We start from the raw sequence: 17,648 nt of genomic DNA, 5'->3' as shown, positions 1-17,648 counted from the left end.
GCATCATGGTTGCTGAGACATTGTGGTCTAAAGACTCTGTTTCTGTGCAGCTCTGTTCAGGACAAATGAATCCTGAAGTCGCAATGAACCGTCAATATCTCTAATAAGGCATTCGAATGACTCAGTTTGTATTCCAGCATGATTCGAACCTCTCAATCTCATCAGAATACTGGATCCAATAATGGACACAGTTAATGTTGCTGGAGATGCTGAACAACAAGCACCTGCAGAAATCTGTGCTCAGTGAAGATCCATACTAAAAAAATCTCCAGCTGACAGAATCATATTTGAGGTGAAACTTCTTATGGGAAGGTGGCTCCCTCAGTCCCAGCATAGTGCTGTAGGCTGGAAATTCTCCTTAACTCAGCCTTCTTGTACAGAATAAACACCTTGTTAAAGATGCAACAGGATTTAGCTCTAATTACTCATGCAACATAAAACAGAGTAGAACAGCCTGGATGAGCTGACAAGTAAGGAAAATGCTTTAGTGTTGGAAACTTAATTATTGTAAGCAAGAAATGCAGACTGCCAACTACAGTTACGGAACTGATGGAGGCCATTTTTCAATGAAAAATATTTTCCTCAAACACTCTCCAGTTCTTCAACCAAACACTTTGAATCAACCTTTCCTAAAAGAAAATAGGTAATTCCTGTCCACTCTGTTTTGGTCTCTCTTGAAGCTATATACCTGAATTAAATCTCCCCATACTCTCTCATAACTAATGCCCTAGCCGTGGCAGCATTCACATAAAGCTTCCCTACACCTTCTTGTCCTGTCGCATTCTTCTTGTAGTGTCACATCCACAGCTCAACACTACATTATGTCTACGCTTCAACTCGTTATTGGTCTTTCATACTAATTATCTATTTTTGTAATTCATAGTACTTTCTATCTCTTTCTGCCACTAAAGAAAAAATTACACAACATATGTCAGTGATAATAAACCTGAGTTTGATTCTGATTCTGATTTGTGATTTTTTTTGTACACAGTTAAGCAATCTTTGATATTTTCCTGCAACCTAAAAGTCCCCCCATCAACTATGTTGGCAATTTTCGTATCAGCAAACCTCTCAATCATAGTTCAAAGCTAAGTCATTAGTACCATAAAAATTATGTCATGTAAAGTTGGGACTTAGTACAGAGCCCCAAAAACCCTCCTGGTAAAGTTCTCCAGTCACTAAAATTCCTGCAGCAGTACTCTTTGCTTCCATTGAGCCCTTTTTAAATCTAAATTGCCTTGCAGCTATAGGCATCTACTTTCCTGATCCATCTGCTTAATGGACCTCTTTCAAGAAGTACACAGAGCAAATCAAGTGTGCTATTCACATAAACTCTCTAGGTACCAGTGTCAAAAAAATGTTGGCCACTACCTACCCTTAACAACTCCATGGTAATTATCCTCGGTTAACCTCTCTAAAATACCAATCTTTGCTTGTTGTCACAGGAGTTGGGGACAAAGAAGTTCACGGCACTTATCCCCACTATCGAAGTGAACGTAGGGGTATTCTGCTCAATGGCCTTTCTGTAAAAGATAGCATAATTCCAGCATCTTTCTACAGATCTGTCACAGAGTCACAGGCCCATTCGCAAAGACACATGAAATACTCTCTGTTAGTTGGTTAAGAATTCCAGTTCCATCCAGTCTCTCTCTTGCTTCTTACCAAGGGGCTGGAGACTACCTAGACAGTATATGAGGTGTTGTTCCTCCAACCGAAGTTTGGCCTCATCATGGCAGTAGAGGAGGCCATGTATGGACATATCTGAATGGGATTGTGAAGGAGAGTTGAAGTGAGTGGCAACTGGGAGATCCTGTCTGTTGTGGTGGACGGAGCGGAGGTGCTCGACGAAGCGGTCCCCCAATCTGCATCAGGTCTCGCCGATGTAGAGGAGGCCGCACTGGGAGCACCAGATGCAATAGATGACCCCAACAGACTCACAAGTGAAGTGTTGCCTCACCTGGAAGGTCTGTTTGGAGCCCTGAATGGTGGTAAGAGAGGAGGTGTAGGAACAGGCGTAGCACTTACGCTCGCAGGGATCGTTCCCTCTGTGACTCCCTGGTCCACACATCCCTCCCCACAGCTCTCCCACCTGCCACTTACCCCTGCAAATTTGGGTAATCTATTGCATCCAGTGCTCCTGGTGCAGCCTCCTCTACGTCGGCAAGACCAGACGCAGATTGGGGGACCGCTTCGTCAAGCACCTTCGCTCCATCTGTCACAACAGACAGGATCTCCCAGTTGCCACTCACTTCAACTCTCCTTCACATTCCCATTCAGATATGTCCATACATGGCCTCCTCTACTGCCGTGATGAGGCCAAACTTCGGTTGGAGAAACAACACCTCATAGACCATCTGGGTAGTCTCCAGCCCCTTGGTATGAACATTGAATTCTCCAACTTCCGGTAATTCCCTCCCTCTCCCTTCCTCCATCCCACCTTCACTCTGTCTTCTCTTCTCGCTGCCTATCACCTCTCTCATGATTCTGCCTTCTTCTACTACCCATAGTGCTTTCCCCTTAGATTCCTTCTTCACCTTTCCTGTCTATCCCCTCCTTGCTTCCCCTCCCCCACCCCTTGATCTTTCCTCTGATTAATTGGTTTTTCACCTGGCACCTTCCCCCTCTCCCCACCTTCTTTATAGGGCCCCTGCCCCCTCCTCCTTTAGTCCTGACGAAGGGTCTCGGCCCGAAACGTTGACTGCTCCTTTCAATGGATGCTACCCAACCTGCTGAGTTCATCCAGCTTTTTTATACATCTTAATTTGACCACAGCATCTGCAGTGTACTTTGTGTTCTCTCTTGCTGCTTCCTCCTGTGCTGCTGCTCCCAGTCACTCTCTTGCTAGACTCTACATGACTTTTGAATAGTCTGCAGCCTTGACAAGAAGCTTCATGACATTTAAGAAGCAAAGAAATATTAGTGACATAATAAAATTTTTCCCACAGTATTCTTTACGCTCATTCGATCCAAAGACCCCTTCCAATATCATTGATAAAAGGCCACTTCCCATTGTATTCTGTCCATGGATAATGCATTAAGCTCAATGGGCCAACTAGCCTAATTCTGCTTTTATATCTTATGTACTGATTATGGATGGTGGTAAAGGACAAGGAGAATTATGCCACTGAGCTGAGCTAGCAGAGTAGTATTCATTCTGGTTAAATGTAGTGTTTCTTCATGTACCTGCCGCTATAGCCCTGTTAACTTTGAGAAACTTTGAGTTTTAATGCTGTTAAAGTACTTACGGGTTGTTTCGATTTTCAGAAGCTTTTTCAATAAATTGATAATAGCATTAATATATTCCATTCAGCATTTTTAGGATTTAGTAATATTGACAGCCAGTTAATTCAGGGAGTTAATGATTAGTCAGCTGTTAAATTTCTTTTATTTTCTGGGTAGGCCTTATTTTGACTTCCTGCACATGACTTCATTACATTGGACAAGGTCCCATTGCCATGTAGGGCCACCCTGACTCTCCACTGCAAGCTGCAGCTGCCAAATCACATAAAGTAAATTCCTGCATACTCTGGAAATCAGTGCTGTGCAGGACTGGTTAACAATCAAAAGCAACTTCTGGGTCAAATAAAGTTTGACTGAACTACATTTTAAACAATTAAAATTTACAAAGTGTTTTATTTACTGTTTGCTAAAGTGCAACACAAGGTTGACCTCAGACCAAACACTGGAGGAGTGAAAAGGTAAAAAGTTGGCACTTCTACTTCACACACTATTTTGGTGCCAGTGCCATCCTATTTTAAATCATACTTAGCATAATGGGGCATAAAAGAGTCAATATTTAATGATATTGTAGACGTGACTGATTTATTTAAGCGCTCTGTATTGGAATCAATTGAAAGTGGAAAGAGAATACAGATTGTGGAAAAAAGGATGTTAATACCATGGTTTTGTTCAGCTGAAGATATGATCAAAACCAGGTTCAGCAATTTTTTGTGAAGGTTTCTTGATGTGTCAGTCATCGAGAAATAATTTCAATCCAACAATTTTGATCAGTTTTGTATCTGAACCATCCTCTTTAAAAGAAGAGAAAGTTTTAATGTTGCTACCTGCACATGCTTCAATGGCTGTTCTCAGCTCCCTTTTGTCTTTTCTCAGTTGTGCTAGACGGGTGCGTAAGATTTCTTTCTGCTTTTTCAAATCTTCCTCCTTCGACTGCAATCTTTTTGCATCAGCCTCCACTCGATTTTTTCCATATTTATATTGATCAGCATCTGAAAGTTAATCTCATACCTTTTAATGCCTTTATATTAGATATATTCTACCAATTGACAGCAATTCAAATAACTTCCAACTATCCCTGCTGTAAAGGAATTATTGATTAAATCAGTTATTATACAAAACCACCAACCTATGATATATTTACCATATTCCATTAAAATAATCATTATTTAGTAAAGAAATGACTGCAATGGCAATTTGGATAGACAAAAACACATTTATTCAGAAACAGTATCACCAGTTTCTGCTAGATGTTATTATGATAAAACACAAAATGTAAAACACTCACTTGATGCAGTGCGTTTAACATTTGTGCTAGGGTTTGGTTTCTTCGCCTGGCTGCTTACACCCTTTGCTTTCACTGTTGTACCATTTACAACTGTTTGCGTTTTCTTCCCTTTGATCTAAGTGGGAAAATAAGCAGTCATTAGTAAGTATTGGTGAAACTCCTTAAGAACTATCTCAACATCAAATCTATTCAAAATTATCTGAGAAGCGCAACACCATACCAGTTGACCGTTAGCATTATAAAGTGAGTTAAGATGTTCATAAGTGAAATCAAGAACAGCAGAGTGTGAGTATAGTTGTATATTCGAAGTTCCAGTACTAGTCATCCTGAGAGGATGCGAGATGTGGCTGTGTGGAAAGGACGGAGGGAAGAGAGCAACTTGACTGACACGATCATTTAATTGGAAGGAAGGAAACTGCCCATTTATGGCTCTGGAATGGCCAATAACCTGTATGAATCTGATAAGAATGACATTATAAGTTTAAAATAAAGGTCCATTAATGTAAATAGATTCCGACATAAATGTTGAGGAGTAATTGTTGGACTGTGTATCATGGAAAGATACTTACAACACCGATCTTGAAATTGTCAGAGCAATTCTAAACCACTAACTTAGGGTTCTACTGATCTTTTCCACTCACTGAAGTAAATTTTGAATTACTGGTGCTTGGTGCTTGGTGCTTGGCAATATAGCAAAAATATATTATTATTGCAACAGTCGGGCCATCACTATATCCATAATAAACTGCCAACAGATGGCCAGACCTAGATCAGGTAGATCACCTTTTCAGCGTAGAAACAGGGTCCTCCTGAAGAAACCAACTACCTCTCCAAGAATCTGCCAGTGCACTAACTCAGCTTGCGATCTAGCTGAAGACACGTTCACACTGTTATTTATCTTGGAACAGATAGGAGAAAGAGAAGTGCTCTATTGAAAAACACTTTGTGGGACTAAGGAATTCCCACTGATGCTGCTCGACCAGCTGAGCTCCCCATGAGAGCCACAATACCATTCCTACTCAGCTAAGGCAAAGAAATCCAGCCTTGTGATATTTATGGTTTGAGGTTTTAGAAACTGTTCCAGGGAGTGAGAGAGACAAAACAGATGCCTGATCCAGAACACAAGAAAATCTGCCAATCCTGGAAATCCAAGCAACACACACCAAATGCTGGAAGAACTCAGCAGGTCAGGCAGCACCTATGGAAAGGAGCGAACAGTCGATGTTTTGGGCCAAGACCCTTCATCAGGACTGGAAAAGAAGAGAAGTCAGAGTAAGAAGGCGGAGGGAAGACGTGTGTTGCCATGATGCAGAATATGGATTCTATAAAGTACAGCAAATTGTGTTTAAAGAAATAGTGTTACAAATCATGATGTGTGAAAATGGGCACCACAACAGTACTTCTAAGTGGAGCTATTGGCTCACAGTGCCAGTGACCCAGGTTTGATCCAGACCTCTGATGTTGTCTGTGTGGAAATTGTATACTCTCTCTGAGACAGTGTGGGTTCCATCTTGATACTCCAGTTTCTCTCTATATCCCTGGTGGAAGGTTAACCACTATCCTAAATTGCATGAATGTAGGATTAGTGTAAAATGACTTACATTTCTAGGTTTCTAATTCAAAACTTCATATATTTAAAGGAAGGGGACACAATTCTTAACAATTTCTCTAGCATTAAATTATAAAATACATGCTATGCATTGGGGCACCATATAGAAATCCTCTTGCCTTCTCATGGTAGAAGATCCACATAATCATAGTAAAGCTAGCAAAAATATTCTTAATATATACCCAAGGTTTTGCAATTCTTGAAGTTATGATGGAGAAGCAGGAAAATCTTCTCTGCAATATGCCATCACCCTTTCAAATATAGTAACACAAAGTAATCGGATGAGAAATGCCTATTTAAAAAGTTGTTGATTAATATCTGCCCAAAAGACGGCCATGGTTTCTTTTTTAGAATGTTTTGACATAATGCTATAGAATGAGTAAATGTCATCATACAATTCGTGCACTACAGAAGTACCTGCGAAGCTGTCTTGACTGTTCCTTTTTCCGCAGTAGAGGTGTTAGTTTTATTAGTCATAGACCGCGTGGAAGACAGAGATGAAGAGACAAGAGTTTTGTTATTTTTAGAGGAGAGTTTCTCAGTGGAAAGTTTATTCTGGACCCCAATCGGCTGTGATTTGCGAGCAATTGGTTTTGGTGGTGGGACGTTGTCATACAGGTCAATGGTGTCACTGGAAACCTCCTCATACCAGAGGGTGTCAGTGTTACTGCTGAAAACTTCCTGTTCCTGCGATGCAATATGGAGCAAGCTTCAGATGTTAGAGGCAAAAACACGCAGGTAAATGCAGTGTTAAGTACAAGCTGGTGAAGCACATGCTGGAAATATATCCAAAAGCATCAAATGGCTCAAAGTTTCTGCATCGATTAGCATAATTTGTTATTCAGTGCATGAATCACAAGAAGTATTTTACCAAAATAAAATCTGGTCACAATTTCAGCTGTGCAATTAGTGTTGACATTAGGTGTGATGATCAGGAAAATTAGTTAGTGTAATCTTAAATAGCATTGATGGTATGAGATAATTTAGAACTATCACATTCAAAAGTCTTTTAACATACATAAACTTTGTTATTAGGGTAGCAATAGACACAAAAGACAAATACAGTACAGAACCTTCAGATGAAAATCCCCGTATTTTATGAACATGCCACCAAAGTCTAATTCTGAACGCGGCTGAACCATCTCTGGGAATTAATGAAGCAAACAAAAGGCAGATGAAGATGATTTTTTTTATCCATTCTGCTCTTCAAAGTACTCCATGACCGTTAGGTCATTTCAGACAGTTCACCGGAAATCATTGTATGACAAAGTTATATCAACGGAATAACTCAACTACACAGTCAGAACTATTTTATGTCCCCATTACTTTGCCTATCTTTGCAGGGCTTGGTCACAATACAGTGGTAGACTTGCTAGTCAGTACCTCACTATAATTAAGTTATTTAACCAACAATTCAGAAAATTTGCTAATTAATTAGCTTGCAATTCTAATTCACATGCTTTACTCTCTTAGGATGAGGGTATTATAATTAAGTCACACACAGCCAAACTATGTTTAAAAATAAGTCATACACTTTCCATTAGATATTTACATGCATTCTTCTTGATAGAAAGCAAATTCCAGTTGGCAATTGGTAGGATTACAAAGGAGTCGCTCTGAGGGCAGTAGGGGCCTGAAACTCACTGTCTGTAAGAATATGGTCAGCAAAAGCACTAGTCATTTGAGTAATTTATGTGTACTTGAAAACTGTCACCAGAGAATGACAGAACCCAGGGTGGAAGTCACTATTACATTCAGCAGTTCATTTTTGACTGATGCAGAATCGAAGACCTAGTGGTTTCCTTCGGGGTGCAAAATTTACCATGAAACTACTTATTTGATGCATTAGTTTTAGGGTCCACCACACATTGGGAAAATGAAAGTTCCCAAAAGGACAAATAAAAGTTGCATGCATCCACCTTTGTTACCTGAACACAAGAAATGAAAATATAGACACAATATTTCAGATTAGTTTCTTTGCACTGGCTGTTTAAAATATTTTTATAAGACTGTCAAAGATATGGCACTAATTTAAATGTCTTACTGTTCCATTTAGGCAAGGTACATCATCATAATGAAGAGAGATTCCACGCGGACATGCATATCCATTAGTGATGTTGCCACCATATCTGTTAGGTGATATTGAGCGTCTATGTAATAAACTGAAAATGTAAAAAGAAATTGGTGAAAGATTTGTGAGCTTTCAGTACTTTATACTTACTAAATCATAGAGTTGAAATCTATAGAAACCTCCATCACGGTAACAATCTGCCTCAAAGAGTGCCTGCTGCCTCTTTGAAAGAAACATCCAATTATTTTTACATTCTCTTCCTCTTTTGCTATGGCTAGAATTTTGTTACACATATCCAATCCCATTTTTCAAGCTGCCATTGAATCTGCAATGCGTTTCAAATTATAACACATTTGGGCATTAAAAAAGTTCTTATTTTCAATTCTTTTGCCAATAATCAAATTTTCCACATCTCCCACCAGTATATTGAAATGCCAGCTTACTTCGATGAGTAAGTATGCCTTAAATTCCTCTGAGAAGAGCAAGCCCCAGCTTCTGCAGTCTATCCCCATAATGAACAGCATTAAATGGAAAAAGCTACAAAACCTTTGTAACCTCGCTATCATTCTGAGTGTGAAAAAAAATGGATCAAAGCATCCAAGAAGTGCCAGTCACACTTCCAGCTCAAGTTGTGCTGGGGTTAGATCAGGCATGGGCAAACGCAGAACTTGATGAAATTATATTAATAAACCTTGTTAATGTTTTTTCCCCGCAATTCTGGCGTTTTCCCAATAGATGACACACTCTATATATATTGACCTTTGTTGAGGTGCAGCGTATTACTCCACATTTGCGCTTTACTCTTTGTTCGGCTCGACCTATTTGTGTGAACAGCCATTCAGCGTCATGAACATCAACAAAGCCAGCCACAGATCCAAGTTAACTGACCAACACCTCAGATCCATCCTGAGAATCGCAACAACAAAACTAAATCCCGACTTTGATGCGCTGGCTAAAAAGGGAGACCAACAACATTGTTCCCACTGAAATTAAAAATAAGTTTCTTCGTTGTGTTATGTAAAAAATGCATTTGAAAATATTTTTTTCAATAAGCCTTACATGTTACATGTCATTTCTGTTAAGTGATGGACATGAGTAGTGCGCAGGTGCACGTACGTTCTCAAAATAAAAAATGCGCTCCAGATCAAATAACGCGCTCCGCATACTGGCGCGCTGTCACTGTTCTGTCCTTGTGCTGGTCGTTGTTGAGTTTTGGCACAGGGGACAATTGAATAAGAAGGAGCAGGACAAGTAGACCTGCATCTCCTACCGTTTTTGAAATAAAGACAGTCAGGAGGAGTGTGATGATGATAATATCTTGAAGGATAACAGAATTTTCAGTGCTTTAAAATAATAACTGTTACTATTAAAAAAAGCTGTATTTTATTCATTTAATTTTCAGTGTTTTAAAAGTCATTTCAATAAATAGCTAAATACCATGGGACTTCAAAGACAGATATTTTGTTGTAATGCATTTGTTCATTTTCAATTGAAATTAAAGCACATGTTTTCTACATATCCCATGATATTTTATTTTCTCTTATGAGGTGTATTACCAAAACACTCCGTCCATCTGCTCCTGGTCCGGCCCCCTTGTCAAATTTTAGAACCCTTTGTGGCCCACAAGTCAAAAAGTTTGCCCACCCCTGGGTTAGATCTACTTAAAGTCTAGTCAGCCTAATCATTTGAATGGAAAGACTGAATGCCAGACAGAAATCCAAATGCAGTTTACACCTACGCAAAACACTGGCCAGACTCACCAGGTCCGGCCACATCGATGGAGGGAAATGGACATTAGATATTCTGGATTGAGATCTGGTCTCAACCTGAAATGTTAACGGTTAATCTCATTTTAACTTCCGAGTTCCTTCATCATCTTGTGTTTTGCACCAGGTTCCAGAATCTACATTTACATTCACATTTTTGATTTAATGGAAGTAATTTGAATGCCCTGAATTGCATTTGTTCTCCAGAGTTTTAAGTGTATTTTAAGTTTTAATAATTCAACAGGATATTATTATGATTAATTTTTAATATTCTTTAAACAATTACATAAATTCCAGAGATCTTCATGAACATGCAGTCTCTTTTGACAGTTTTGACAGCCTGTGAGGCAGGGAGATTAGCTTACAGTGCAGAAGGTTAATTCTGGGGAGGGAGCCTGTCTTTATGATTGTGAAGAGCTTTACAGAGCAGAAGGGGACATGGTAGTTCTGTACCGGATAAGACAGTGTTCACTGGGCATGTGAATGCAGAGCTTCGGCAGTTTTCCTTTTACTGTGAGATTGAGCCATAAATTAATTCATTATTTAGTCATTAAACATAAAGACCAATACATAGTTAACAAATAAAATAAAAATCTCCACAAGTTTACATATCGTTATTAGTTGTATTTTACCCAGAATGTTTTTCCTTTATAAATTTTTTACAGAAATCAATTATTTATGATCAAAATATTGCCTTACTTGAAGCATTGTTTTGCAGTCTGTATAACACTAGATGTTGTTTCTACATCAATGTAATCATAATGTAGGGCTGATGGATCTGTGGAAGAACCAGTTTCAGATAGTAAGATGCCAAGCCACCTTCCCAGTTCCTCTCCAGAGGAGGTCTGCAAAATTAAAATGGTGAAAATCGAGTGGTAATATATCAGACATAATCAATAAAAATAAATCCTTTTACGAGGGAAAAATGCATTTACAAAAACTTCCATTTTTGGGAAACTTTTTTCCCCTTTAAGTAATGCCTTAAGTGTAGAGCTCAGCTTTGAGGATGCGCATCCTCATTGATAAAGTATCTAAAGGAATAACTTTTAAAATATGATAGGAAAATATAATTGGCTTTGTTCCAGATATATGACACTTAGTTAATTGCTGGAGTAGCCCACATTGTAAAGTGTTTTAAGAATATGTCTGCAAGCAATTTACATTGGCTAATAAGGGAGATAAGGAAAATGAATGAGAAGTCGGATGCTGATGACAGATAGCAGTAGAGGAACTGAAAGGTGGATTGTGATGTGGGAGACTCTTGAGAACTTTGGAAAGGAGTAACCTTGGCAAGGATAATTAGGAAGAATCCTAAAACATTCTACAGGTATATTGGAAGAAGGAATAGGTCCCTCAGGGATCAAAGAGGTCATCTACACAGAGGTCAAAAATAAATACTTCCATTCGTTACTCACATAGAAGGACTGCAGGTTTGCAGAGGTATGAAAGGAATACACTGACATTCCACAGCACACCTATACCCTGAACAAAGAAGTGTCAAAAATTTTGATACAAATTAAGTTGGATAAATCCACGGGATCTGACTGGATCTATCCCAGCATGCTTGGAGACGCACAGGTAGAATTTTTTAGAGATGTAACGGAGATCTCTGCATCTTTGTTAGCCACGTGCGAGGCATCAGAAAACCGGAAGGTAAATAACATCGCTGCCTTGTTCAGTAGGTGTAAGGCTGGAAACAACAGGCTGGTGAGCCTTACAGTGTGGCAGAGAAGTTACTGCAGAAGATTCTGAGGGGCATAATACATTTCACATAAGGCAAAGAGGCTAATTAGGAGGAGTTAACAAGGTTTTGTTAGAGAGTATGAACTTATATTCTCTGCTGTATTGCTAGCCACTAGATCTTAACCATACCAGAACCATGCTAGTGAGTGGGACACCCTATTCATTGCTGAGATTATTTAGGGGGGGATGGATTGTGGAATTTCCCTCAACAGGGAAACCTTGGTTATTGAAGGATACTGAAGGCTTGATCACAAAAAAGAAGTGAGTACTTTACACATGCAAGGAAGCACTTTAAGGTTTACAGGAGAAATAGAAAAGAATTTAAGAAATGAGGAGGATAAAATGAAAACCACGTACTTTTTCTCTATTATTATGTTTTGCTTTGTACTGCTGCCACAAGTTAACGAATTTCATGACATATGGCAATGATTTTAAACCTGATTCTGATTGATATCCAGTAGTATTTCCATTTGATACATATTTGCAGTCTTTGGTCACAGCCACTGGGTGGCAGACCACAATAACAGGTCAGCTGGCTGCAGTTCAGCAAAGACAGTAAAGCAGTTCGACAAAACACATCCAAAAGCCCAACCAGATAATGAATGGACAAGATTTACATTTCATGATGTCATTCAAAAGGGAAATCAATACATGTGACATCAGCAATTCCTATGTTTAAAACATGCTTCATCCTCTACCTTTTTAAATTTTGGCATGCTATTCTAAAATATTAAAACAGCATACTTTTTCCTTTGTGTCAGTACAGATTCACAATGGAAATGGGCCACAGACCGAATGAATACATGATAATATTCCATTCAAATCCTTGTCCTTGATTAACTACTCTAATCTAATCTTGAATATTCATATCATTTATATTTCAAATATTAGCCCTTAGAAATGAAGTGTACAGCCTCATGGCTCTTCAAAAAATAATACAAATAGCTTACATTTAATCCATGCTTAAGTATCCCTGTTCTTGAGTGCTCACATTTCTATTTAGAAAATGTAAATCCTTGAAGATAGGCTTCTAAATTTGACCAATGCATCTAAAAATTTTCAATCTCAAATTCTGACTACCCGTTTTAGAAGCATTATCTTTATAAGAATTCTTGATGAATGGTAAAAACAAAATTAATATAGTAGCTTATTGTTACTGAGAGATTAATGGATATCATTTGGTATTGTCATAATGCTAAAAAGCCTTTTGTGATATCACATGCTCTCTGAACCAGGCAGCACCTGGTAAACATCTTCTGCACCCTCTCCAAAGCCTCAACATCCTTCCTATAGTGGGGCAACCAGAATTGTACGCAATACTCTAGATGTGGCCAAACCAGAGTTTTATGAAGTTGCAACATAACCTCCTGACTTTTGAACTCAGTGCCCCGACTAATAAAAGCAAGCATTCCATAAGCCTTCGTAGCCACCTGGTCTGTGTAGCTGTTTTTAAGGAGCTATGAACTAGAATCTCAAGATCTCTCCGCTGAGCAACTCTGTTGAGGATCTTGCCCTTAACTGTACTGTCTACCAAGGTGCAATACATCACAGTAATCTGAGGTAGACTCCATCTGCCATTTCCCTGCCCAAATATACAACTGATCCATATCACACTGTTTTCTTTGCCAGTCTTCTACACTATCCACAATTCCTCCAATCCTGTTATCATCCGCAAACTTACTAACCAACCCAATACATTTTCATCCAGGTCATTTATGTACATCACAAACAGCAGAAGTCCCTGTACCTGTGGAACATCACTAATTACAGACCTCCAGCTCGAATGTCCCTCCAACAGGAGAATACGGTTGCGAGAGTTCAATAAATCAGCAATGATGAAGCAGCAGTGCAGACTCAATAGGCTGAAAGGCCTATTTCTGCTCCTAGATTATGTCATCTTACATGCTGCAGTAAAAGATTTTTTTTATAAATAATTATTCAAAGCAGTCTGTTTTTTGAAAATGTCCAACTGAGCCAAAAGACCATTGTGGATAACATTTATAAAATGCTATCTTCATTGATGAAAACAACTCAAGGGTAAAGGGGGGAACATTTGCTTGGATGTGGAGAATGTGAGTGAGGTACTTGATGAGTACTTTGCTTCAGTATCTACCAAGGAAAAGGATATGGAGGCCTAGAAGATCAGAGGTGAGTGATTAAATACGTTAGGACATTTAGAGGTCAAGGGGGAGAAAGTGTTGGGCCTCTTAAGGAGTATTAAGGTGGATAAGTCCCCAGGGCCTGATGGGATTTACCCCAGGTTATTGAAGGAGGCAAGAGACGAGAATTCTGGGCCCTTGATCAATATCTCTGTGTCCTCTTTAGCCACAAGCGAGGTCCCAGAGGACTGGCTAGTGGCTAATGTATTTAAGAAGGGAACATCCTGGGAACTATAGCCCAGTGAGTCTTATGTCAGCTGTAGCGAAATTGTTGGAGAAAATTCTTAGGGTTAGAATTTGGAAACTCATGGCCTGATTAGGGAGAGCTAGCATGGCTTTGTGCATGGCAGGTTGTGCCTTACCAATTTGATTGAGTTTTTTGACAAGTTGCTGAGAGAGATGGATGAGGGTAAGACGGTTGATGTTGTTAACGTGGATTTTAGTAAGATGTTTGACAAAGTCCCTTATAGGAGGATAATCCAGAAGATTAAGATGCATTGGATGTGCAGCAAATTGGCTGTTTGGATTCAGAACTGGCCTTCACATAGAAAACAGAGGCTAGTGGTTGAAGGGACATTCAAGCTGGAGGTCTGTAATTAGTGGATTTCCGCAGGGACCTGTGCTGGGACCTCTGCAGTTTGTGATGTATACAAATTGCCTGGATGATAACGTAGATGGGTGGGTTTATAAATTTGCAGATGATACCAAGACTGGTTGAGTTGTAGGTAGTATAATACTTCTGCACCTGTTGTCTATTGTCTAAGACTGGCAAAGAATACGATATGATACAGACCAGTTGCAAATATGGGCAGAGAAAGGGCAGATGGAGTTAAACCCAGATAAATGTGAGGTGTTGCACCTTGGTAGGGAAAATGCAGGGTGACAGTACTGAGCAGAGAGATCTTGGGAACCAAGTCCATAGCTCCTTCAAAGTGGCTACACAGGTTGATAAGTTGGTTAAGAAAGCTTATGGAATGCTTGCTCTTATTAGTCGGGGCATTGAGTTCAAAAGTCAAGAGGTTATGTTGCAGCTTTATAAAACCCTGGTTTGGCCACATCGGGAGTATTGCACACAGTTCTGGTCGCCCCACTGTAGGGAGAATGTTGAGGCTTTGGAGAGGGTGCAGGAGAGGTCTACCAGGATGCTGCCTGGTTTAGAGGGCACATGCTATCACAAGAGGCTGGATAAACTTGTGTTGATTTCTCTGAAGTGGTGGAGGCTGAGGGGAGATCTGATGGAGGTTTATAAGATTATGAGCAACATAGATAGAGTGGACAGAGAGTATCTGTTATCCAGGGTTGACATGTCTGTTATTAGAGGGTATACATTGAAGGTGGGGGGAGGGTTCAAAGGAAAAGTGAGGGGCAAGAGGGGCAAGTTTTTTTACACACAGAGAGTGATGGATGCCTGGAATGCGTTGCCCAGTATGGTGGTAGAGGCAATTACACTAGAAGCTTTTGAGAGATGCTTGGATAGGCACGTGGATTTAAGAGAGATGTAGGGATATGGACATGGTGTAGGTATATAGTGAAGTAGTGTTTGGTTTAATTTGCCTTTTAGCTGATTTGGCACAACATTGTGGGCTGAATAGCCTATTCCTGTGCTGTGCTCTTCTATGTTCTATTACTATAAGTAAATAAATTTTATAATAGAAAGTGCCATTATTTATGCCTACCACTGCCAATCTGTGATTTATTTTCAAACATGTGCATTTAATTATTATGGCAAGCATCATCTTTGATCTGTGGTGTTGTGGCTATCTTTTGCACTATCCCACTGACTGTAAGTTTGATTAACTTCAATGGAAACAACCATTGGGAACAGAACTAGTAGTTGAAAGATTGTTGACTATTTAATGCAATCAACCAAAGACAAATTCCCATAATGTTTTATCTTTGTGAGAAACATATGACCCTTTACTGATGACTGTGTGTTACATAAACATTTCAAAGGTAAAAGCTGCAAAGCTGTTGACTAAATGTTGAAGCATAGTTAAAATAATTAGAGATAACTTCTACTTGTATTTACACAGAATATAAGGAGCTGATTCTGTCAAACATTATTCAACAATTTCAAATTACACAAAGGGCAATTCTCAGCAGAGCAAATAAATGCATATTCCTTCAAACATGGAGTCTCCTTCCCATTATCTTGCTGTGGTTAAATGACAAATGCTGAGTTGGATTTACCCTTTTTCCATTCAAACCAAAATAATATGGATTCAAAGAGGATTTCCCAGTAACTTTCTTATCCCTGTAACTGACCTCACACCACTCATTATCAATCCGGTTTTGAACAGAGTTCTTCAATTTAAAATTCATTCAGTAAGCTCTTCCTGTCACTCATACAGTAAAGCAATAAAGCTTAGCCTTTAGTTTACATTGATGTTTCTTGGTTCTTGCAGGAAGAATTCTGAAAGATTCATTCTCTGATATTTGAAGCTATCAATTTTAGTAATATCCAGAACTGCACCCTGATTGTTTTCTTTGATATATTTGTTATTTTCCCTTAAAAAGGGACAAAAATTCAACCACAAGAAAATTTAAAAAAATTAGAATTCTGAAATGAAAATAGAAAATGCCAGAAACCCCCAGCAGGTCAGGGAGTATTTGTGGAAAGAAAATGCTTAATGTTTCAGGTCAACGGTCCTTCATTAAATGACAGTACCATACCTCCAATACTGCAACTTCCTGCCCATTCCTGAGCAGGCGGAATGCCAACGGATGTTTGGAATCCAAGCCTGGAATGATTTCACATCCACGCAGTGGGATGGAAGCCATGTGAATTTTCAGGTCAGTTCTATCTTTGTGAAGGATCAGCTTGTTATCTTTCACTCTGCACCACCGCTCCCTCCAACGATTATTTGACAGTACATTCAGGTGGCCTTGACAGATCAGAACAAGAGAGAAAATATTAATTTTTATGCTTCTGATCTATACTGTAATCTATTACAAATGTGCTTTTCATCTGCACTCTATAAATCATTTGTTCATAATAAATACTCTTAAATCATTTTACAGGTATTTGGCCAAATCAAGTTGGTGTAGCCTTTGCTAATTTATCGACTCCTGTGAGCAATAATGCACCTTCATTTGGAGGTACAAAGGAAGATAGGACTACCTATTCAGCCATGAACTGTGATGGGGGTTGCATTTCTGCATGGATTCCGTGAGGATGTCAAGGGAAAAATCTCAGGATCACTTAAGTGTTATTGAAAAAGGGATTTAAAATGTGATCAACATATAATTTTCTTTGTGAAAATAAGTTTAAATATATAAACATATTAATATGCTGTTACAATCAACAAGGTCAGTGAGAAAAAGATACCACAAGTTGGGATGTCTTCCTCAGCAGAGGAGGTCTGTTCATCTGTTGATGGCTTCTTCTTCCCCAGACCAATAATTCTTGTAATTTTCTTTCCTGTGACCTTGCTCACAGCTCCTTTTGGTTCTGCCTTTGCATTTTTCTTCCCTTTACCTGCTTTGTAAAATAATTTCAGATTTACTCTTCAAAAAAAACCCAAGCCTCTGTACCTGGTTCACAGTCAAAGTCACATACTGTGCCAAAACTGCTGCCACAATCTAACATATGATTGGCATCCTGACCTCACAATACCTGTCACCAGTTCTGGTGAAAAGATACCACCTGATATGTTAACTAGGTTTCTCTCTTGTTGTATGGTGCTTGGCTTGTTGACTGTTTTTAAATCCCAGCATCTGTAGTACTTTGATTTTGGCACCCTTTAGTTGGGCATTTGCAATCTCCACCAGTCCC

At 39.2% G+C, this 17,648-nt stretch overlaps 1 protein-coding gene across 2 annotated transcripts in view; it reads right to left on the bottom strand.

Annotated features, from left to right (window-relative positions):
* Positions 1 to 17,648, bottom strand: part of afap1 (actin filament associated protein 1) — a 371,521-nt gene that overhangs the window by 18,571 nt on the left and 335,302 nt on the right. For both annotated transcript variants that reach the window (XM_059964846.1, XM_059964845.1), the window contains exons 9-14: positions 17,202 to 17,351; positions 16,547 to 16,758; positions 10,671 to 10,816; positions 8,179 to 8,296; positions 4,526 to 4,640; positions 4,065 to 4,229 (exon numbers count right to left, since the gene is read on the bottom strand). In XM_059964846.1, the coding sequence (XP_059820829.1) occupies positions 4,065 to 4,229; positions 4,526 to 4,640; positions 8,179 to 8,296; positions 10,671 to 10,816; positions 16,547 to 16,758; positions 17,202 to 17,351 (906 nt within the window). The remainder of the gene's footprint in view (positions 1 to 4,064; positions 4,230 to 4,525; positions 4,641 to 8,178; positions 8,297 to 10,670; positions 10,817 to 16,546; positions 16,759 to 17,201; positions 17,352 to 17,648) is intronic.

The sequence above is a fragment of the Hypanus sabinus genome, chromosome 3 (assembly GCF_030144855.1).
Source record: "Hypanus sabinus isolate sHypSab1 chromosome 3, sHypSab1.hap1, whole genome shotgun sequence".
NCBI classification, from domain to species: domain Eukaryota; kingdom Metazoa; phylum Chordata; class Chondrichthyes; order Myliobatiformes; family Dasyatidae; genus Hypanus; species Hypanus sabinus.
Note: the sequence above shows the minus strand (reverse complement) of the source record. Positions and strands in the feature narration are given on the sequence as shown.